Source organism: Gopherus flavomarginatus, chromosome 3 (genome assembly GCF_025201925.1).
Source record: "Gopherus flavomarginatus isolate rGopFla2 chromosome 3, rGopFla2.mat.asm, whole genome shotgun sequence".
NCBI classification, from domain to species: domain Eukaryota; kingdom Metazoa; phylum Chordata; order Testudines; family Testudinidae; genus Gopherus; species Gopherus flavomarginatus.
Window position 1 is genome coordinate 287,858,707 of NC_066619.1, and position 23,271 is coordinate 287,881,977.

The window sequence follows — 23,271 nt, forward strand, 5'->3', positions numbered from 1 at the left end:
CCATCAGCCCCCAACCGCCCCCCGCTGGGCCATGAGCCCCCCCAACCCTAACCCCCCTGCTGGGCCATGAGCCCCCCCAACCCTAACCCCCCCCCCGCTGGGCCATCAGCCCCCAGCCCCAATCTCCCCCGCCCCCCGCTGGGCCATCAGCCCCCAGCCCCGCCCCCTGCTGGGCCATCAGCCCCCAACCCCCAACTACCCCCCACTGGGCCATCAGCCCCCAGCCCCACCCCCCTGGGCCATCAGCCCCCAACCGCCCCCTGCTGGGCCATCAGCCCCCAACCCTAACCCCCCCGCTGGGCCATGAGCCCCCCCAACCCTAACCCGCCCCCCCGCTGGGCCATCAGCCCCCAGCCCCAATCTCCCCTGCCCCCCACTGGGCCATGAGCCCCCCCCGCTGGGCCATCAGACCCCCCAACCCTAACTCCCCCCTGCTGGGCCATGAGCCCCCCCAACCCTAACCCCCCCGTGCTGGGCCATGAGCCCCCAACCTTAACCCCCCTCCGCTGGGCCATGAGCCCCCCCAACCCTAACCCCCCCCGCTGGGCCATCAGCCCCCAGCCCGTTTTGCCCCAGGCTCTGGCCTTGTGGAACACTGGACCCTTCTTGGTGTCTCCGCTCCAGAGGCCAGGAGGGAACCGCAACACCCTAACCCCCCCACAAAACCCACACCCCACACAACACCCCACAACACTGCAAACCCCCAGAACCCCTGAACCCCCACACAACACCTCTCATTGCTGGACCCCCCCCAAACACCCAACCCCCCACAAAACACCCCTCAACGCTGCACACAGCTCTCAATGCTGCACCCCCTTACAACACCCAACTCCCCCCACAACACCCCTTATTGCTGGACCCCCGCAAACCCCCTACACAACACCCACACCCCACACAACACCCCAGAATGATGCATCCCCCTACAACACCAAACCCTCACAAAACACCCCTCAGCGCTGCATACACCCCTAAACGCTGCACCCTCCCAACACCCAACACCCCCCACAACACTGCAACCCCCCAGGATCCCCGAAGCCCCACACAACACCACTCATTGCTGCACCTCCCAAACACCTGAACCCCCACATGTGATGGAATGGGAATGTTCTTGATGTTTTCTCTGAACATGGTGTTGGTGCCTCAGTGTCCCCTATGCCGTTCTTAAGTATCTAGGTGGTGGGATAAGGGTGTGTGATTGCTGCAGAGGAAGGGGCCAGTGCACCTAAATGCCTGACACTCTGTCTCCTAGCAACTGATGGCCTGGGCCCCCCCTCTGCAAAGGTGCCAGCTGAAGGTGTTGGAGACAAAGGGATCAGGTGACCTCCTGGCCCGGGGAAAGGAGCTGAGCAGAGAGGAGGGGCTGGAGGGGCTGTTAGTCTGGAGCTGGCTGGGGACGAGGAGTGAAGTGCAGATGTGGGGGTCTGGCTCACTGCCCCCCAGAATGGACCCGGCCGAGGGGTCCGGTTCGCTGTATCTACAAGCTCTGTTTTAGACCCTGTTCCTGTCATGGAATAAACCTCTGTTTTACTGGCTGGCTCAGAGTCACGTCTGACTGTGAAGTGAGGGTGCAGGACCCTGTGGCTTCCCCAGGACCCCGCTGGGGCGGACTCGCTGTGGGAAGCGCATGGAGGGGCAGAGGATGCTGAATGCTCCAAGGAGAGACCCAGGAGGTGAAGCCGTGGGAGCTTCTTGCCCTGAACAAGTCTGCTCCAAGGGAGAGGAGGCTCCCCAAAGTCCTGCCTGGCTTGGTGGGGAGCACTTCCAGAGCATCGCCCAGGGACTCTATGACACCACACGACAGCCCTCAACGCTGCAATCCCACAACACCCATCTACCCTGCACCCCCCGCAACACTGCACACACCCCTCAATGCTGCACCCCCACAACACCGTACCCCCCCAACACCTAAAACCCCACACAATGCTCCTCAATGCTGCACCCCCGCACAACACCCAAACCACCACACCTGCACCCATCAATGCTGCCTACATCCCTCAACACCTGCACCCCAGAACACTGCACCACACCCAACACTGCACCATGCCACAACACCCCAATACCTGCACCCATCAATGCTGCACCCTCCCCACAACACTGCACTACCCCCCCAATGCTGCACAACACCCACATCCACGTAACACTGCACACTTCCAACGCTGCATAACAACCCCGCACAACACCTGTACCCCTTATAATCAGAGGATATCAGGGTTGGAAGGGACCTCAGGAGGTTTCTAGTCCAACCCCCTGCTCAAAGCAGGACCAATCCCCAGATCCCTAAATGGTCCCCTCAAGGATTGAGCTCACAATACTGGGTTTAGCAGGCCAACGCTCAAACCACAGAGCTACCCCTCCCTGATGCTGCATCCCTCACAACACCCTCACACCTGTACAACACCCATCCCCTCAACATTGTACACCTGTCACAACACCCCACCCCCATACAACACTCACACAGCTGCAACAGTGCACCACACTTCTGCATAACCCCCCACAACACCCACCCCCTGCAGCACTGCACCCTTCATCCCCACACAACACCTGTATGCCTGCAATGTGGCATACACCCCCCCTGCACTACAGGCCGCAGGTGCCCCTCTGGCTGAGTGCTGGCTCAGTGTTTCCTGGTGTGAGGAAGTGGGATTTTTCAGTAATTTTCTGTGGCCTGGGTGTGCCTCAGTTTCCCCTCTATGCAGCACTGTTCCCTGGGGTGGAAAGGGCAGTCTGCTCTCAGGCAGGCTCAGACCCAGGTGTGACCAGTTCCTGGCTAGCTGGGGCTAAGTGGACACTGCAAAAGGACTGGCTGAGGCTGATCCCACATCCATGGAGAACCCAATATGATGACAATGGAAAATCCAACCACCAGGGTTTTGACACCGAGTGACCGACGTCCATGGATGGCTGCAGCTAGAGGGAGCCAGCAGCACCTCCCCAGCTCAGGAACAAGGACTGGGGGCAGGGGTACGTGTGGGCTGTGGGAAGCAGCTGGGGCTCACCTGGAGTCCCAGACGGGGTCAGCCAGACGGACGGACAGAGCTTGAAGCAAGGGGGACTGTTCTCAATGCCTCTGAAGACTGTGTGGGTGCCTCAGTTTCCCCTACGCAGTTCTTAGGTATCTAGGTGGTGGGATCAGGGGGTGTGATTGTTGCAAAGCCCTAGAGGGCAGGTGTGATGGTGTCTGCACAGAGAACGGCCGACACCCTGTCTCCTGCCAGCTGATGGCCTGGGCCCTCTGCAAAGGTGCCAATGGAAGGTATTGGAGACAAAGGGATCAGGTGACCCCCTGGCCCGGGAAAGAGACAAAGGCCAGAGAGGAGCGGCTGGAGGGGTTGTTAGTCTGGAGCTGGCTGGGGACGAGGAGTGAAGTGCAGACGTGGGGGTCTGGCTCACTGCCTCCCCCTTCAGGATGGACCCGGCTGAGGGGTCCGGTTTGCTGTACCTACAAGCTCTGTTTTAGATCCTGTTCCTGTCATCGAATAAACCTCTGTGTTACTGGCTGGCTGAGAGTCACATCTGACTGCGAAGTGGGGGTGCAGGACCCTGTGGCCCCCCCAGGACCCCGCTGGGGCAGGCTCGCTGTGGGAAGCGCACGGAGGGGCAGAGGATGCTGAATGCTTCAAGGAGAGACCCAGGAGGTGAAGCCGTGTGAGCTTCTTGCCCTGAACAAGTCTGCTCCAAGGGAGAGGAGGCTCCCCAAAGTCCTGACTGGCTTGGCGGGGAGCAGTTCCAGAGCATTGCCCAGGGACTCTGTGACAATGGTGGTAGCAGTGGGGCCTCCCAGGGACTGCTCCAAAGCTCCAGGTGTGGCCCTGATCCTGGGGCTCTGTGACACCTTGTCCTTTCTTGTCTTCTCTGGCTGGCCCCATCTGGGGACTCTCCTGGATCGCTGAGGCTCTGGGGCACGACCAGAGTGTTTGTACAGCCCCTGGCACCTGGCCGGAGACAGGAGGACCAAGCCCCTCAGTGCCACACACTAAGAACCCGTTGTCCTGGTTACAAAGCTGGCCTGGAGCCAGGCAGCAGCGCAGCACTCGGGGTTATGCTCGGGGCTGGCAGGTGCCAGGGGCCAGCCTGGCTGTTGGGTCGGGCGGAGCAGTGACGGGGCGAAATGGGCAAATGGTGCAAAGTTCCCGCAGGCTGGGCTGGGGGCAGCTCAGCTGGGAACCTGGGGCAGACATGGGGTCCCTGGGCGAGGGTCTCCGGCTGGGTGATGGCAGCCAGCTGGTGGAGGGCACCCGGGGGCTGAGTCTGGAGTGGGGGAGGGCTCAGCCCCCAAGCCGGACATCCCCCCGCCCAGGCCTGGTGCTTGGGGTGGGGGCACCTGCCTGCTAGGCCACAGCTCCTGCCCCCACAGCACAGCGCCTGCCAAGCTCCTCACCCCCGAGGTCTGCTCGGCTCCAGGCCCCCAGCCCAGGGAGCGGGTGAATCCCCCGGCCGGGCACTGGAAAAGACCTTAGCTCCCAGCTGAGCAGCCCCCACCCCAAACCCGGGTCAGCCTCTCCCCTTCTGCGGCCCTGTCCCCAAAGGCAGAGCCCCAGCGGCGGGCACTGGGCCCAGGGAGCCCCTCTGCCAATCGTGCCCCCGTTCCCAGCGCAGGCAGGCCACTCATTTACCAGTTGGTTTGAATTAGCCTCCTTCTGCTGGCTCAGCTGGGCTGATAAGTGGGGGCGCGGGGGGTGCAGGATGCGCTCAGGGGTCAGCCGGCTCCGGCTTCCTGCTCTGCTCTGTGTAATGTCGGAGCCCCTCGCCCGCAGCTGACAGGCCGGGGCTGCAGGAGCCAGAGCCCGTGGTGACAGACACAGCAAAGGGCCCCGCGCCCGGGCTCCAGGCCTGCCAGTGCCCCCCGGCACCCCCCACAGCCCAGGCCCTGCCATGCCCCCAGCCCGGCTGATGGGGCAAGGGGCTGTTTGGTCCCACGGTGTTTGACTCTGGGGAGACGTGCTGCAGTGGCGCCGGTCAGCACCTTCCTGAGGGAAACGAGGGGCGAGGGGTATCCCTGTGATGGGGGGGCCTGGGCAGGGAGTCCCCATTTCAGTGGGGGGATGGAGAGTCCCTGTGTTCAGGCGGCTGGGCAGAGGGCACAGGGTCCTCACGTTTGGGGGGTGGGGACTTTGCATTCGGGGGAGCAGAGTCCCCATCTTCAGGGGGGCTGGCTTCGGAGTTCCTGTGTTTCGGAGGGCTGGGCAGGGGGGTTGGATGGGAAGTCCCTTTGTTCAGAGGGGCTGGGAGTCCCCCCATTGCTGGGGGGGGTACTTGGCAAGGGATCCCTGTGTTTGAGGGCTGGGAGTCTCTGTGTTCAGGGGAAACTGGGGGGAGGCTGAGCTGGAAATCCCCTTGTTTGGGGGAGATGTTGGGGGGAGACTGGATGGGGAGTACCTGCATTCAAGGGACTCAAGTCCCCATGTTCAGAGGCTGGGAGTCTCTGTGTTTGGTAGGGGGCTGGGTGGGGATCCCCATGTTCGGAGGGCTGGGACTCTGCAGCGCGACCACCCCACGTGCCACAGGCCAGGCCGCGCGGTCCCGGCTGGCTTTGCTCTGTGCCCTCTGCTCTGCATTTCACCAGGTACTTAGCAGCGGGCGAGCACTGGGGGGGTGGGGGGGGCCCACCAGGCCCCCGGCTGTGTGAGCGATGACCGACAGCTGGGCTGTGCCCGGCCCGTGAGGGAAGGGCAGGGCCGGGCCAGGGTAACCGGATCCCCCCCAGGGGCTCCTGGGCACGGGGTCAGCCCAGCGGCACAGAGCTCAGGGGTTAAGGATCGGCCATGGGGATGCGCTGCTAATTGCCAGGCTGCGCGGCATAAATCACAGAGCCACAGGCAGCCCCCTCCCACCTGGCTCGGCGCTGATCGGCCGGCGGCCCCCACAACCAGACAGGGCAGAGAGCCGCTCGGCTGGCAAACAGCATAGCAGGGCTGGAGATCGGGAGTGAGGGGCACCGGCAGAGCTGGGGGGCAGGGCTAGGCTAGCAGGGGCTGCAGGTCAGGAGTGAGGGGCACTGGCAGAGCCCAGGGCTGGGCTAGCAGGGGCTGTGGGTAGGGAGTGAGGGGCGCTGGCAGAGTAGGAAGGGGCCAGGCTGGGGGAAGCCCTGAGTTCTCATCCCCCCATTATCCGATTTCCCTAACTCAGCTGTGGGTCTCATCCGGGGGGGGGCAGGGAAGTTCCCCCGTTCTCCCAGGGAACCCCTGGGGCTGTGGGTGCAGCCTGACTGGTCCCTGCGTCAGGGAGTCTAGGGCCACAGCCCTTGAAAAGGGGGGAGGGGAGAGCTCCTTGGGGACAATTGCTCAGCTGTGGGGCTGGGATCCCATGCGGGCGTCAGGGCCAGGCCCTGCTGCAGCTGTCCCCCCAGCCCCCCGGGAGCCAGGCCCAGGCTACAGCCTGTGACTGAGCTGGGGGGGGGAGGGGGGGACAGGGCCCAGCACTCATCTCGGTTCTGGGACCAGGGCTGCCCTAGGGAGAAACCAGAAATCTGAGAGGCAGAGCCCAAGCCAGCGCCCCAGGGCAAGCCCCAGCCTGGGGCACAAGGGGACATCAGCGGCCCCCCGCCATGCGGCCACTCTGGGCGGGGACGCTAGGGGGCTGGCCGGCCACGCAGGAGGCCCCAGGACACTTCTGAACAAAGCCCAGGTACCTGGGAATCCCCAGTCACTGCTTGAGGGAGATGGGGCCAGGCTCCCTGCCTGCCTGCCTGCCTGCCCCCCCGCTATGGGGCCAGGGCTGCCAAGCCAGCTGCCAGGAGTCCATTCTGCTCCTCAAGGCCGGGCGCAGGGCCAGGGCCACGCTCAGGGCAGCTGTTGGATTAGGAGACACCAGCAGCCCGGGTCATGTTTGCAGCCTGGTGGCTGGCTGAGCGCAGCTCAACATGCCTCTCGGGGCAGGGGCCCAGCAGCGGGGCCCCCCCTCCGCCTTTCCCCACCCCGTGGGCAGGAGCAACCCATCCCCCTGCGCCTGCCCCCCAGCCAGAGGAATTCCGGGGGCGCCCCCGGCGGGTGCGGTACCGTGCCCACAATCATGGTGAACCTGCCGAGTGTGGTGAAGCCGGCTGGGCACCCTCCCCCCCCGCCCCCCCCCCCCAGGAACCACAGGGTCCACGACTATCACGGCCCATTATCTGCAGCCCCGCGGCCCCAGGCCCACGATTTCCCCCTCACTCCTTGGGGGGGGGGGTGTGATGGTGATTAATCTAGTGAGCGCAGCACAGCAACTGTCGCTGGGTAAAGGTCTCCATGCGGCTCCCTCCCCCCCGGACCCCCCACCCTGGCACTCCTGCATGGCGCAGGCATGGCTGTGTGGGAAGGGGGGCTGGGTACTGCCGCGGGGGGGCTGTTTGTTCCCTCCTGTGGGCACTGCTTGGCGCTCCCCTGCCCCCCTCCTCCCGATGCCACACATGGGCCGACTGACCGGCCAGGGATTTTCAACTGTTTTATTCAAAAAATAGACTCGGCTGGGGCAGGAGGGTTTAAGTTAGGGGGTCGGGGGGGAGCTGCAGGGTGCGGGGGTCACTGGGCCTGGCAGCGCCCTCTGCTCATCCCCTACCTCCTCTTCTCCTTCACGCTGTAATGCAGGAGCAGGGGCGCAGGCTGCAAGGCAAGAGAGGGGCTGTGAGAGCGGGAGGGGCAGTGGGACCCTTGTAGCCCCCCCGACCCCCCACCATCCCCCACTGCCTGCTAGCATAGCCCCCCCAACCCCCCACTCCCCAGTGAACCCCATCCCCCACTGCCTGCCAGCATAGCCCCCCAACCCCCCACTGCACCCCATCCCTCGCTGCCTGCCAGCATAGCCCCCCGACCCCCCACCATCCCCCGCTGCCTGCCAGCATAACCCGCAACCCCCCACTCCCCACTGCACCCCATCCCCCACTGCCTGCTAACATAGCCCCCCAACCCCCCACTGCATCCCATCCCCCGCTGCCTGCCAGCATAGCCCCCCAACCCCCCACTGTACCCCATCTCCCGCTGCCTGCCAGCATAGTCCCCCGACCCCCCACCATCCCCCACTGCCTGCCAGTGTAGCCCCCCGACCTCCTACTCCCCAGGGCACCCCATCCCTGCTGCCTGACAGCATAGCCCCCCAACCCTCCCAGTGCACCCCCTTGCCTTCCAGTGGAGCCCAACCCTCCACTCCCCAGTGCACCCCATTCCCTGCTGCTTGCCAGCATAGCCCCCCCGACCCCCCATCCCCCGCTGCCTGCCAGCATAGCCCCCAACCCCCCACTCCCCACTGCACCCCATCCCCCACTGCCTGCCAGCATAGCCCCCCGACCCCCCACCATCCCCCGCTGCCTGCCAGTGTAGCCCCCTCACTCCCCAGCGCCCCCCCCGCTGCCTGCCAGCGTAGCCCCCCCGACCCTCCAGCACCCCCCAGCGAGGGAGAAGTGCCCAGCTCTGGGAAGCAGCCGCCTCCCCGGCGCTCAGCGGGGGTGGGAGAAAGGGGCAGCGCCAGGCCCGGACGGGCACGGGCTGCGTGCCGGGGAGGAGGCTGCGCTCCAGGTACCCGCGGCCCCGCACCCACCCTGCCGAACCAGCGGGACAGCCACAGCTGCTTCATGGTCATGTGATCCGGGAGCACCTCGCTGCCGTACAGGATCTGCACCTGCCACGGGGACGCTGCATCACCAAGTGCCCGGCCCGAGAGCCCCCCCCCCGCCCGAGACCACCCCCAGCCCCGCGGTGTCCAGCCCGACAGCCCCCCCGCGGTGCCCGGCCCGAGACCACCCCCAGCCCCGCGGTGTCCAGCCCGACAGCACCCCCCCCCGCACCCGGCCCGAGACCACCCCCAGCCACGCGGTGTCCAGCCCGACAGCCCCCCCCGCGGTGCCCGGCCCGAGACCCCCCCCAGCCCCGCGGTGTCCAGCCCGACAGCCCCCCCCCCGCACCCGGCCCGAGACCACCCCCAGCCCCGCGGTGTCCAGCCCGACAGCCCCCCCCGCGGTGCCCGGCCCGAGACCCCCCCCAGCCCCGCAGTGTCCAGCCCGACAGGCCCCCCCCGCACCTGGCCCGAGACCACCCCCAGCCACGCGGTGTCCAGCCCGACAGCCCCCCCCGCGGTGCCCGGCCCGAGACCCCCCCCAGCCCCGCGGTGTCCAGCCCGACAGCCCCCCCCCCGCACCTGGCCCGAGACCACCCCCAGCCACGCGGTGTCCAGCCCGACAGCCCCCCCCAGCACCCGGCCCGAGACCCCCGCCCCCAGCCCCGCTGTGCCCAGCCAGACACCCACCCAGCCCCGCGGTGCCCGGCCCGACAGCCGCCCCCAGGGCCCGGCCCGAGACCCCCCCCGCAGCCCCGTGGTGCCCGGCCCGAGACACCCCCCAGCGCCTGGCCCGAGACCGCCCCCCCCAGCCCCGCGGTGCCCGGCCCGACAGCCCCCCCCAGCACCCAGCTCGAGACCACCCCCAGCCCCACGGTGCCCAGCCCAGCGGCCCTCCCCCCAGCACCCAGCCAGGCAGCCCCCCCAGCCCTGCTGTGCCCAGCCAGACACCCCCCCCAGCCCCGCGGTGCCCGGTCCGACCGGCTGACTCACGTGCTGCAGCGCCAGCCCCAGGCGGTGACACAGGACCCTGCGCAGGTGGCGCACCTGGGCCCGCACCGAGCAGCGCACGTACTTCTGCTGCAAGGGAGAGCGCGGGTGAGGGGGCAGCGCAGGGGTGCACCAGGTCTGGGACAAACAGACCCGCCAGCCTACACGCCCCTTGGAGACCCCCAGCCTGCCCCCCACGGCTACTCCGCACTGATCCCCCAGAGCTCCCCCCAGGCCACCCTCCCTGTCCCTACCCTGGTGCAGCCTTTGCTGGGCAGGGCGCTGGGCTGGTACTGCCCCTTTAGGCCAGGTGCAGGGGCATCCCTGGCATGGGACCAGCAGGGCTCGGGGAACATGCTGGAGCCCAGCCCAGGGCTATGGGGCCGAAGGGGGGCACAGGAGGCATCAGTGGAAGGAGCCACCCAGGCTCCCTCCCCCCACCCCTGGCAAGGGGCCTGGCCACTGCCTCCAGCCCCCCGAGCTAGCAAGCCAGGACCCAGCCCCCACGGGGGAGCCGCACAGCAGGGGAACGAGGCCACTAGCTGGGAGGAGCCCCCCCCATGGTCCTACCCACCTGCCCCCAGACCGTTGAGTGACCCCAGGAAACACCAGCCTGCGGCCCCAGAGCCCCCCGGTGCCCCCAGATGGCGCCATGTTGGCTGGGTGGGGAGCTGCACCCTGCGAGCAGCACAGCCTGGTCACCCCCTGCCCGGGCCTTACCTGCAAACTGGCCTTGTTCTTCTCTTTGCTGGAGCTGGGGAGAGACAAGCGGGGACGGCCCATGAGAGCTGAGCCTGCTGGCCCGCCCGGCTGCGGGAGGGGAGCCCAGCCCTCGGGCGCTGGCACAGCTGGTGCCCACAGGGAGGGTGCACCATGGGTACCGCCTGGCCCCCTTAACAGCAGCTCCCCATGGGAGCTCAATGCAGCCTCAGCCTTCAACCCCGCAGCCCAGAGCCCCTCGGCGCCAACCCCCCGTGCTCCCCTTGTCTGCCCCAGGGAGCACAGGTCAGACCCCCTGCAACGGGAGCCGCGTCTTCGAGCCCCCACCAGCCACGACCCCCAGCCAGCATGTGTGCGTCACGTCCCGTCTGAACGTGGCCAGCCTCAGCGTCCAGCCCCGGCCCGTTAGCATGTCCCCCCCCAGACTGGGACCCTTCTCTTTAAAGTGTCCGGGCTCCCTGCAGCTCACTCCGGGCCCGGTTCGAACCCTTCCATTGTTCCCGGGGCTCTTCTCCGCCCCCTCCAAATTCTCAAGGGCCCTCGTGGGCTGCAGAGCCAGACGCAGGATCCCAGCAGCAGCCACCCCGGAAAAGCACCCTGGGCTCCTGCTTGCCAGCCCCCTTTACATAGCCCAGGGCGGCATTCGCCTTCCGGCCACAGCGTGGCGCTGGGCGCTCAGGGCCAGCCGCTCACCCGCCGGTCCGGATGGCCTGCAGCCTCTGTGCCTGTCACCGGGGACTTGTGCCCAGATCACCCTCAGCACTTCCCCCTCCCCGACCTTGGTGCCACCAGGGTGGGCTCCACGGGCCGGGCAGAGCGGAGCTGGGGCTTCGGGATGGGCAGAGCTCGTAGCCAGCCGGGGGCGCTGTGCCCTCGCCCTACTGCTCTAGCGCGAACGACGGGGCGCAGGGCTGCTGCCTGCTCGGCCTCCCCAATCCCGCGTAAAGCCTGGAGCCCGACCGGGCCGTTACTCTCGGTGCGACGGCCCCTCCCCAGAAAGGCGCTGGCCAAAGTCTCACTCCGAAACCCCACTCAGCCTCCCCAAGGCCCCTCCAGCCTCCATGGAGCCAGGCCTCGCCCGCGCTCTGTGCCCCAAGCGGCTGGGGGCGGTTAAAGCCAGCGCTGGCTGCCCGGCTGGGCTGCGTGGCGGGGCTCAGGGCAGGCGCCGGGGGCATGGGGAGTGAAGCCAGGGCTGCGGACCAGCATCGAGAGCCCCCCCTGCCCCCGCCCCACTGACCTCTGGCGCTCCAGGCACAGGGAGACGTGCTCGTCGTAGCGGTAGTAGTGGGCACGGGAGTGGTCGAAGCTGCTGTAGGGCAAACCCATCGTGTCGACCACGGGATCTGCGGGAGACACAGGGCAGTGAGAGCCATGGGCCCAGCCCCCCTACCCAGCACCCAGGGGGGCAGTGAGAGCCAGGGGCCCGGCCCCCCCAACCAGCACCCACGGGCGCAGTGAGAGCCAGGGGCCCGGCCCCCCGAGCCAGCACCCGGGGGAGCAGTGAGAGCCATGGGCCCAGCCCCCCCAACCAGCACCCACGGGCACAGTGAGAGCCATGGGCCCAGCCCCCCCACCCAGCACGCAGTGGGGCAGTGAGAGCCATGGGCCCAGCCCCCCCAGCCAGCACCCAGGGGGGCAGTGAGAGCCAGGGGCCCAGCCCCCCCAACCAGCACCCACGGGCGCAGTGAGAGCCACGGGCCCGGCACCCCCAACCAGCACCCGGGGGGGCAGTGAGAGCCATGGGCCCAGCCCCCCCAACCAGCACCCACGGGCACAGTGAGAGCCAGGGACCCGGCCCCCGTAGCCAGCACCCGGGGGGGCAGTGAGAGCGACGGGTCCGGCCCCCCCAGCCAGCACCCGAGGGGGCAGTGAAAGCGACAGGCCTGGTCCCCCCCAAACAGCACCTGGGGGGGCAGGGAAAGCAACGGACCCGGCCCCCCCCAGCACACAGCTCAGAGTGGGGCAGGATGGACGCCCCAGGGAGAGGCAGCTACAGCCTGCCCCACAGCCTGAGGTCCCCGAGCCCCTCCCCCACCACCCCGTCCCGCCCCCCCAGCCCCCAGAGCCCCCTACCCTGCCTCCGTGTCTCAGCCCCCCAGAACCCCCTCCCCCACCATCCCATCCTGCCCACGCAAGCCCCCAGAGCCCCTGCCCCTGCTGCCCCATCCCGCCCCCCCAGTCCCCTTCCCCGCCACCCTGTCCCATCCCCAGCCCCCAAAGCCCCCTCCCCTGCCACTCCGTCCCACCCCCCAGCTCCACAGAGCCCTTTCCCCCATCGCTCCATCCCCCAGCTCCAGAGCCCGCTCCCCCTGCCACTCCACTGTCCCCCCGCGTCCCAGATCCCTGTCCCCCCCCAGCACAGGGCTCAGAGCCCCCCCCCGGCCAGGCACAGGCTGGGACCTTCGCACCCTCACTGCTGGGCTGAGTCACTCGGTCGAGGCCCCGCGACTGGTAGAACTCGCGGATCCGCTTCTCCTCGCCTGTGGGGGGAGGAACAGCCCTCAGCGCCCGGCCAGCTTCACCCCCTGCCCCCCCCCACGCGGCCCCCAGCCTCCCTCACCCCCCAAGCGGCCCCCCACCTCCAGCCCCCTCACACGGGGCCCCCAGCTCCCCCGCAGCGCTCCCACTCCCTCTCCCAGGGCCCCCAGCTCCCCCCCACTCACACATGGGGTCCCCAGCTCCCCCGCAGGGCCCCCACTCCCTCTCCCAGGGACCCCCACCTCCCCCCCCTCACATATGGGGTCCCCAGCTCCCCCGCAGGGCCCTCACTCTCTCTCCCAAGGCCCCTCGCCTCTCCCCCACACGGGGTCCCCAGCTCCCTCGCAGGGCCCCCACTCCCTCTCCCAGGGACCCCCGCCTCCCCCCCACACACACATGGGGTCCCCAGCTCCCCCGCAGGGCCCCCACTCCCTCTCCCAGGGACCCCCGCCTCCCCCCCCACTCACATATGGGGTTCTCAGCTCCCCCGCAGGGCCCCCACTCCCTCTCCCAGAGACCCCCGCCTCCCCCCCACTCACATATGGGGTCCCCAGCTCCCCCGCAGGGCTCCCACACCCTCTCCGAAGGCCCCCCGCCTCTCCCCCTCACATGGGGCCCCCAGCTCCCCCGCAGGGCCCCCACTCCCTCTCTCAGGGACCCCTGCCTCCCCCCCACTCACATATGGGGTCCCCAGCTCCCCTGCAGGGCCCCCACTCTCTCTCCCAAGACCCCCGCCTCTCCCCCACACGGGGTCCCCAGCTCCCTCGCAGGGCCCCCACTCCCTCTCCCAGGGCCCCCAGCTCCCCCCCACTCACACATGGGGTCCCCAGCTCCCCCGCAGGGCCCCCACTCCCTCTCCCAGGGACCCCCACCTCCCCCCCCTCACATATGGGGTCCCCAGCTCCCCCGCAGGGCCCTCACTCTCTCTCCCAAGGCCCCTCGCCTCTCCCCCACACGGGGTCCCCAGCTCCCTCGCAGGGCCCCCACTCCCTCTCCCAGGGACCCCCGCCTCCCCCCCACACACACATGGGGTCCCCAGCTCCCCCGCAGGGCCCCCACTCCCTCTCCCAGGGACCCCCGCCTCCCCCCCCACTCACATATGGGGTTCTCAGCTCCCCCGCAGGGCCCCCACTCCCTCTCCCAGAGACCCCCGCCTCCCCCCCACTCACATATGGGGTCCCCAGCTCCCCCGCAGGGCTCCCACACCCTCTCCGAAGGCCCCCCGCCTCTCCCCCTCACATGGGGCCCCCCAGCTCCCCCGCAGGGCCCCCACTCCCTCTCTCAGGGACCCCTGCCTCCCCCCCACTCACATATGGGGTCCCCAGCTCCCCTGCAGGGCCCCCACTCTCTCTCCCAAGACCCCCGCCTCTCCCCCACACGGGGTCCCCAGCTCCCTCGCAGGGCCCCCACTCCCTCTCTCAAGGCCCCCCGCCTCTCCCCCACATGGGGTCCCCAGCTCCCCCGCAGGGCCCCCACTCCCTCTCCCAGGGACTCCCACCTCCCCCCCACACACACATGGGGTCCCCAGCTCACCCGCAGGGCCCCCACTCCCTCTCCCAGGGACCCCCGCCTCCCCCCCACTCACATATGGGGTCCCCAGCTCCCTCACAGGGCCCCCACTCTCTCTCCCAAGGCCCCCCGCCTCTCCCCCACACGGGGTCCCCAGCTCCCTCACAGGGTCCCCACTCCCTCTCCCAAGGCCCTCCGCCTCTCCCCCACATGGGGTCCCCAGCTCCCCCGCAGGGCCCCCATTCCCTCTCCCAGGGACCCCCGCCTCCCCCCCCACTCACATATGGGGTCCCCAGCTCCCCCGCAGGGCCCCCACTCCCTCTCCCAGAGACCCCCGCCTCCCCCCCACTCACATATGGGGTCCCCAGCTCCCCCGCAGGGCTCCCACTCCCTCTCCCAAGGCCCCCCGCCTCTCCCCCTCACATGGGGCCCCCAGCTCCCCCGCAGGGCTCCCACTCCCTCTCCCAAGGCCCCCCGCCTCTCCCCCACATGGGGTCCCCAGCTCCCCCACAGTGCTCCCACTCCCTCTTCCAAGGCCCCCCGGCTCTCCCCCACACGGGGCCCCCCACTCCCTCTCCCAGGGACCCCCGCCTCCCCTCCACTCACATATGGGATCCCCAGCTCCCCCGCAGGGCCCCCACTCCCTCTCCCAGGGACCCCCGCCTCCCCCCCACTCACATATGGGGTCCCCAGCTCCCCCGCAGGGCCCCCACTCCCTCTCCCAGGGACCCCCGCCTCCCCCCCCACTCACATATGGGGTTCTCAGCTCCCCCGCAGGGCCCCCACTCCCTCTCCCAGAGACCCCCGCCTCCCCCCCACTCACATATGGGGTCCCCAGCTCCCCCGCAGGGCTCCCACACCCTCTCCGAAGGCCCCCCGCCTCTCCCCCTCACATGGGGCCCCCAGCTCCCCCGCAGGGCCCCCACTCCCTCTCTCAGGGACCCCTGCCTCCCCCCCACTCACATATGGGGTCCCCAGCTCCCCTGCAGGGCCCCCACTCTCTCTCCCAAGACCCCCGCCTCTCCCCCACACGGGGTCCCCAGCTCCCTCGCAGGGCCCCCACTCCCTCTCTCAAGGCCCCCCGCCTCTCCCCCACATGGGGTCCCCAGCTCCCCCGCAGGGCCCCCACTCCCTCTCCCAGGGACTCCCCCCTCCCCCCCACACACACATGGGGTCCCCAGCTCACCCGCAGGGCCCCCACTCCCTCTCCCAGGGACCCCCGCCTCCCCCCCACTCACATATGGGGTCCCCAGCTCCCTCACAGGGCCCCCACTCTCTCTCCCAAGGCCCCCCGCCTCTCCCCCACACGGGGTCCCCAGCTCCCTCACAGGGTCCCCACTCCCTCTCCCAAGGCCCTCCGCCTCTCCCCCACATGGGGTCCCCAGCTCCCCCGCAGGGCCCCCATTCCCTCTCCCAGGGACCCCCGCCTCCCCCCCACTCACATATGGGGTCCCCAGCTCCCCCGCAGGGCCCCCACTCCCTCTCCCAGAGACCCCCGCCTCCCCCCCACTCACATATGGGGTCCCCAGCTCCCCCGCAGGGCTCCCACTCCCTCTCCCAAGGCCCCCCGCCTCTCCCCCTCACATGGGGCCCCCAGCTCCCCCGCAGGGCTCCCACTCCCTCTCCCAAGGCCCCCCGCCTCTCCCCCACATGGGGTCCCCAGCTCCCCCACAGTGCTCCCACTCCCTCTTCCAAGGCCCCCCGGCTCTCCCCCACACGGGGCCCCCACTCCCTCTCCCAGGGACCCCCGCCTCCCCTCCACTCACATATGGGATCCCCAGCTCCCCCGCAGGGCCCCCACTCCCTCTCCCAGGGACCCCCCGCCTCCCCCCCACTCACATATGGGGTCCCCAGCTCCCCCGCAGGGCCCCCACTCCCTCTCCCAGGGACCCCCGCCTCCCCCCCACTCACATATGGGGTCCCCAGCTCCCCCGCAGGGCCCCCACTCCCTCTCCCAGGGACCCCCGCCTGCCCCCCACTCACATATGGGGTCCCCAGCTCCCCCGCAGGGCCCCCACTCCCTCTCCCAGGGACCCCCACCTCCCCACACGCAAGGGGCCTCTGCCACCTGCCCCACAGGGCCCTGGCTTCCCCCCCGGGAGGGCCTGGCCCAGGCTGTGAGCTCTGGGGTGAAGGCAGCCGGGCCCTGCCCTGCCCAAGCAGCCGCTGGCCGGGCAGGGGGCTGGGCGCTGCGGCGTGGAGCCATCGACGGGCGTCTCCCACTCATGGGCCCGGCCCCTTGTGCTAATGGCTCCCAACGCAGGGGCGGCAAGTGGGGTGCATGTTGCCCCCCCTCCCCCGCAGAGCCTCCCACTCACTTTCCTGCAGGCCGGGCACCAGCTTGTAGACGACGTCCTGCATGACGCGGTCCAGCTTGAGATTGAGCAGCGGCTGCGTCTCGTGGATCTTCGTGTTGCACATGGGGCAGTACTTGCTGCTCTGCAGGTACTTCACGATGCAGCTCTTGCAGACTGCGGGGCGGGGGCGTCAGAGCCGGGGACCCCCTCCCGCCGGAGCCAGGGGCAGCAGCACCTGCCCAGGCCCTGCCCCAGGGATCAGCTCAGCCCCCTCCCGCCATAGCCAGGGGCCCCAGCCAGGCCCAGCCCCCTCCCGCCGGAGCCAGGGGCCCCCTCCCGCCGGAGCCAGGGGCAGCAGCACTTGGCCAGGCCTTGCCCCAGGGATCAGCCCAGCCCCCTCCCGCCATAGCCAGGGGCCCCAGCCAGGCCCAGCCCCTTCCCGCCGGAGCCAGGGGCAGCAGCACCTGCCCAGGCCCTGCCCCAGGGATCAGCTCAGCCCCCTCCCGCCATAGCCAGGGGCCCCAGCCAGGCCCAGCCCCTTCCCGCCGGAGCCAGGGGCAGCAGCACCTGCCCAGGCCCTGCCCCAGGGATCAGCTCAGCCCCCTCCCGCCATAGCCAGGGGCCCCAGCCAGGCCCAGCCCCCTCCCGCCGGAGCCAGGGGCCCCCTCCCGCCGGAGCCAGGGGCAGCAGCACTTGGCCAGGCCTTGCCCCAGGGATCAGCCCAGCCCCCTCCCGCCGTAGCCAGCAGGCAGCGCTGCACAGCACAGCACAGGAGGGGGGCCTGGCACCCCATGCCAGGCCCATCCACCCCGCAGCCGGCTTCAGCCAGCAGCCCCTGCCCCGGCGGGGACTGATCCCCCCACATCGCCCTGCGCTCCCCACAGCTCAGGGCCGGTGCCCCCCAGGGCCATGCCCACCCCACACAGGGCGGTGTGATGCTGCCACCTGCTGGCCCGGCTCACTGCAGCAGGCAACCCCTGAAAGCGCGGGGGGGGGGGGAGGCCAAGGCAGGGCCCTGACCAGCCCCCCACCCCGCTCCCCCTACATAGCGCTGCGTCTCCCCTCGGCCAGCTCCCTCTGCCCCCCACCCCGGCCGGCCGGCTCCTTCACAGGAATAGGGGGCTCCTGACTCCCGGGGGGAGACACCGGCCCAGCAGAAGGAGCAGCCCGGCTCCCCTTGCCCGGCTCCACAATGCAGCCCCTGGGCAAGCAAGGGCAGGGCCAAGCCGGGCCAGTTTGAGCAGCGGAGCCACTGGGGGCCCAGCCCCACAGACAGATGCCGTCCCCCCACCCTCAGCTGCAGGAGCTTGCGACCCCTGCTGCCGTGAACCAGCCCGGGGGGGAGGTGCCCTGCTGCCCCCCAGCCAGCCTGGCCCCACACTCACAGGTGTGCAGACACTCCGTGATGGTGGTGGCGTCGATGAAGTACCCGGCGCAGAGACAGCACACGATGTGCTCGTTCAGCTCCTTCATCTTTACCTTAACCTCCTCCTGCCAGACGAGGCACGTGTCAGCGGGACCCCTCACTCCCGACCCGCAGCCCCTGCGATCCCGCGCTGGGGCCCCTCACTCCCGACCCGCAGCCCCTGCGATCCCGCGCTGGGGCCCCTCACTCCCGACCCGCAGCCCCTGCGATCCCGCGCTGGGGCCCCCTCCCCCCAAGCTCTCCTAGGGCCCCTCACTCCCGACCCGCAGCCCCTGCGATCCCGCGCTGGGGCCCCCTCCCCGCAAGCTCTCCTAGGGCCCCTCACTCCCGACCCGCAGCCCCTGCGATCCCGCGCTGGGGCCCCCTCCCCGCAAGCTCTCCTAGGGCCCCTCACTCCCGACCCGCAGCCCCTGCGATCCCGCGCTGGGGCCCCTCACTCCCGACCCGCAGCCCCTGCGATCCCGCGCTGGGGCCCCTCACTCCCGACCCGCAGCCCCTGCGATCCCGCGCTGGGGCCCCCTCCCCCCAAGCTCTCCTAGGGCCCCTCACTCCCGACCCGCAGCCCCTGCGATCCCGCGCTGGGGCCCCCTCCCCGCAAGCTCTCCTAGGGCCCCTCACTCCCGACCCGCAGCCCCTGCGATCCCGCGCTGGGGCCCCTCACTCCCGACCCGCAGCCCCTGCGATCCCGCGCTGGGGCCCCCTCCCCCCAAGCTCTCCTAGGGCCCCTCACTCCCGACCCGCAGCCCCTGCGATCCCGCGCTGGGGCCCCTCACTCCCGACCCGCAGCCCCTGCGATCCCGCGCTGGGGCCCCCTCCCCGCAAGCTCTCCTAGGGCCCCTCACTCCCGACCCGCAGCCCCTGCGATCCCGCGCTGGGGCCCCCTCCCCGCAAGCTCTCCTAGGGCCCCTCACTCCCGACTCGCAGCCCCTGCGATCCCGCGCTGGGGCCCCCTCCCCCTAAGCTCTCCTAGGGCCCCTCACTCCCGACCCGCAGCCCCTGCGATCCCGCGCTGGGGCCCCCTCCCCGCAAGCTCTCCTAGGGCCCCTCACTCCCGACCCGCAGCCCCTGCGATCCCGCGCTGGGGCCCCCTCCCCCCAAGCTCTCCTGGGGCCCCTCACTCCCGACCCGCAGCCCCTGCGATCCCGCGCTGGGGCCCCTCACTCCCGACCCGCAGCCCCTGCGATCCCGCGCTGGGGCCCCCTCCCCCTAAGCTCTCCTAGGGCCCCTCACTCCCGACTCGCAGCCCCTGCGATCCCGCGCTGGGGCCCCCTCCCCGCAAGCTCTCCTAGGGCCCCTCACTCCCGACCCGCAGCCTCTGCGATCCCGCGCTGGGGCCCCCTCCCCCCAAGCTCTCCTAGGGCCCCTCACTCCCGACCCACAGCCTCTGCGATCCCGCGCTGGGGCCCCTCACTCCCGACCCGCAGCCCCTGCGATCCTGCACTGGGGCCCCCTCCCCCCAAGCTCTCCTGGGGCCCCTCACTCCCGACCCGCAGCCTCTGCGACCCCGCGCTGGGGCCCCTCACTCCCGACCCGCAGCCCCTGCGATCCTGCGCTGGGGCCCCCTCCCCCCAAGCTCTCCTGGGGCCCCTCACTCCCGATCCGCAGCCCCTGCGATCCCACGCTGGGGCCCCCTCCCCCCAAGCTCTCCTAGGGCCCCTCACTCCCGACCCGCAGCCCCTGCGATCCTGCGCTGGGGCCCCTCACTCCCGACCCGCAGCCCCTGCGATCCCGCGCTGGGGCCCCCTCCCCCCAAGCTCTCCTAGGGCCCCTCACTCCCGACCCGCAGCCCCTGCGATCCCGCGCTGGGGCCCCCTCCCACCAAGCTCTCCTAGGGCCCCTCACTCCCGACCCGCAGCCCCTGCGATCCCGCGCTGGGGCCCCCTCCCCGCAAGCTCTCCTAGGGCCCCTCACTCCCTACCCACAGCCTCTGCGATCCCGCGCTGGGGCCCCTCACTCCCGACCCGCAGCACCTGCGATCCCACGCTGGGGCCCCCTCCCCCCAAGCTCTCCTGGGGCCCCTCACTCCCGACCCGCAGCCCCTGCGATCCCACGCTGGGGCCCCCTCCCCCCAAGCTCTCCTAGGGCCCCTCACTCCCGACCCGCAGCCCCTGCGATCCCGCGCTGGGGCCCCCTCCCCCCAAGCTCTCCTAGGGCCCCTCACTCCCGACCCACAGCCTCTGCGATCCCGCGCTGGGGCCCCTCACTCCCGACCCGCAGCCCCTGCGATCCTGCACTGGGGCCCCCTCCCCCCAAGCTCTCCTGGGGCCCCTCACTCCCGACCCGCAGCCCCTGCGATCCCGCGCTGGGGCCCCCTCCCCCCAAGCTCTCCTAGGGCCCCTCACTCCCGACCCGCAGCCCCTGCGATCCCGCGCTGGAGCCACCTCCCCCCAAGCTCTCCTAGGGCCCCTCACTCCCGACCCGCAGCCTCTGCGATCCCGCGCTGGGGCCCCTCACTCCCGACCCGCAGCCCCTGCGATCCTGCGCTGGGGCCCCCTCCCCCCAAGCTCTCCTGGGGCCCCTCACTCCCGACCCGCAGCCCCTGCGATCCCGCGCTGGGGCCCCTCACTCCCGACCTGCATCCCCTGAGATCCCGCGCTGGGGCCCCTCACTCTCAACCCACAGCCCCTGCGATCCTGTGCTGAGGCCTCCTCCCCCCAAGCTCTCCTGGGGCCCCTCACCCCCAACCCACAGTTCCTGCGATCCTCTGCTGGGGCCCCTCACTCCTGACCCACAGCCCCTGTGATCCCGAGCCAGGATCCCCTCCTCCCACAGCTCTCCTGGGGCCCCTCACTCCTGACCCGCAGCCCCTGCGATCCCACGCTGGGGTCCCCTCCCCCCACAGCTCTGCTGGTGCCCCTCACTCCCAATCCACAGCCCCTGCGATCCTGCGCTAGGGTCCCCTCCCCCCCACAGTTCTATGGTGCCCCTCAACCCTGGGGTGTCTCCTGCCTGCTCAATCCCACACCCCACCACTACTTCCCAGCCCAGACAGAGGCAGGGAAGTCAGGCGGCTGTCAGCTCCCATCCTCAGGGGCCCAGAGAGGCCAATGCCTCTGCGCAGCCACCCCGCCCCATGGGTTGGCAAAGGAAGGGCCCTCCTGCCCAGCAGGGGATGGCCCGGAGCTGGGGCGTCCCCCACCAACAGCATGTGCGGGGGCAGGGGCTGGAGCCGCTCTCCCCCCAAGGTACAGCGTGTTGCAGGCTCCAGGATAGAAGGGGGCCGGCCCCGGGCACGAGGTGGCTCTGCAGTTACGAGGACCAGAATCACGGCAGGTGCCCATGGGTGGGCTTGGCTGTGGGGCTCCAGGCATGTGAACCTCTGCATGCAGGAAGAGCAGCCTGTAGGCAGAGCCGGCTCGAGGGGGCCCCACCATGTCCTCGCCCAGTGCCCAGGCAACGCAGGCACCCCTGGCTGGGCTCCAGCAGGAGGGTGGCCAGGCTCTGCCTGTGGCTGGGCACGGGCACAGCACCAACAGCCCCTAGCAGAGCCGGGCCACCAGTCCCCATGGCCGGGGGCCCAGCTGGGGTCAGACCAGCTCGCAGGGCCACTGCAGCGGTCTGTGAACCTGCACTGCTGGGGTTGTGAACCCTAGACCTAGACCTACGCCCCGCCCCTCCCCACCTCGGCCTGCAGAGCAGCTCTCGACCCCTAGCTCCTCCTGACCCATGTGCTGGCTCAGCCCGGGGAGGCAGGGCCCAGCCGCAGGGGGAACTGTGCAGGGTACCCACCGAGCTGCCCCAGCTTGGCAGGAGGGGGACCCCATGGGGACTGTGGGGGGCAGGGAGTGGATGGGCCCTGGGAAGGTGAGTGGGGGTGCGGGACAGGGCTACCACCACCCCCACTGTACATCGGCTTGTCCCTCCCCCAGATGACATCACCTTAACTCTGCCCCAGCCCGGCTGGGGGCGGGGCCTGGGCCCCAGGAGGCGGACTCGGAGTCCCCACAGCGGGGACACGAGGCTCACGCATGCGCACGGACAGCCCTCGCACCGCCAGACACCGCCTTCAGGGCACGTGCGCGCCGTCACCGGTGCGCATGCGCGGCCCGTTCCCTCGCCCACTCAGGCGCGGGAGCCCCTCTTCCGCCCGCGCATGCGCGCAGCTCAGTGCGCCCCAGGCCGGCCGGTGCGGGGGAGCCGCGGCGCCTCACCTCGTTGCGCAGCGGGTCCATCTTGTAGACGGCCTGGAGCTGGTTCCGCAGCCGCATGGCGATCGCCATCGGGCCCCCCTGAGGAGGCGACGCCATCTTAGAACCGCCCCACCCACTTCCGGGTTGGGCGGGGCCTGTCCCCCGGCAACGGGCGGAACTACAGTTCCCGGCCTGCCCCGCGCGCCCAGGCCGCAGCGGGCGGGGCGGGGCGCCGAGCGGCTGGCGCGGTGCATGCCGGGAGCTGTAGTCCCCGGGGCCGAGCGCCGCCTGGCGGCAGCGCCGTGTCCTGCAGCCCACCGGCCCGGCCTCCACCGCCCCCTCCTGCCGCCCCCCACCCCCGCGGTGCCTCTCATTCCCGACCCGCAGCCCCCCTCCAGCGGTGCCCCTCCCCCTGCTCCTCTGCAGTGCCCCCCCCGCTCTGCGGTGCCCACCCCCCCGCTCTGCAGTGCGTCTCACTCCCAACCTGCAGCTCCCCCCTCCAGGGGTCCCCCTCCCACCTGCTCCTCTGCAGTGCCCCCCCCACTCTGCAGTGCTCCTCACTCCCAACCTGCAGCTCCCCCCTCCAGCGGTGCCCCTTCCCCGCTCTGCAGTGCCCCTCACTCCCAACCTGCAGCCCCCCCCATCAGCGGTGCCCGCCCCCCCCCGCTCTGCAGTGCCTCTCACACCCAACCTGCAGCTCCCTCCTCCAGCGGTGCCCCTCCCACCTGCTTCTCTGCAGTGCCCCCCCCGCTCTGTAGTGCTCCTCACTCCCAACCTGTAGCTCCCCCCTCCAGCGGTGCCCCTCCCCCTGCTCCTCTGCAGTGTCCCCCCCCCGCTCTGTAGTGCTCCTCACTCCCAACCTGCAGCCCCCCCATCTCTGCTGGTGCCCCTCAGTTCTGACCCGCAGCCCCCCCCATGGTGCCCCTCACTCCTGACCCACAGCCCCTGGGCCCCTGGCTTCCCTCCGCTCTGTGGTACCCCTCACTCCCAACCCGCAGCCCCCCCGCCCTGCAGTGCCCCTCACTCCTAACCTGCAGCCCCCCCCCCCACTCTGTGGTGCCCCTCACTCCTGACCTGCAGCCCCCCTCTTCTGCGGTGCCCTTCACTCCTGACCCGCAGCCCCTGGCAGCCTGGCCCTGGACCCCCCCCACATGCCATGCATGGTCTCCTGTGTCAAGGTGGCCTTGGTTTGTTCCTG

General features: G+C 70.5%; 1 protein-coding gene and 1 long non-coding RNA gene across 4 annotated transcripts; one reads left to right on the forward strand and one right to left on the reverse strand.

Annotated features, from left to right (window-relative positions):
* Positions 1-7,406: 7,406 nt before the first annotated feature.
* Positions 7,407-22,239, reverse strand: PCGF1 (polycomb group ring finger 1). 3 transcript variants are annotated; one of them, XM_050946101.1, is made up of 9 exons: positions 22,095-22,239; positions 17,903-18,008; positions 16,539-16,691; positions 12,642-12,713; positions 11,471-11,576; positions 10,234-10,267; positions 9,517-9,600; positions 8,509-8,589; positions 7,407-7,577 (listed from the first exon to the last, which is right to left on the reverse strand). In XM_050946101.1, exons 1-9 carry the CDS (start codon positions 22,188-22,190, stop codon positions 7,530-7,532), a joined length of 780 nt encoding a protein of 259 aa, XP_050802058.1. In that variant the 5' UTR covers positions 22,191-22,239; the 3' UTR covers positions 7,407-7,529. The 3 variants fall into 3 exon arrangements, with proteins under 3 accessions (XP_050802058.1, XP_050802059.1, XP_050802057.1); XM_050946102.1 differs by having other exon boundaries at positions 8,509-8,583; positions 9,517-9,603; XM_050946100.1 differs by having other exon boundaries at positions 9,517-9,603.
* Positions 11,548-11,989, forward strand: LOC127047650 (uncharacterized). Its single transcript, XR_007773435.1, has 4 exons — positions 11,548-11,641; positions 11,689-11,779; positions 11,827-11,871; positions 11,919-11,989. It is a non-coding gene; the product is annotated as an uncharacterized LOC127047650 (long non-coding RNA).
* Positions 22,240-23,271: the final 1,032 nt, after the last annotated feature.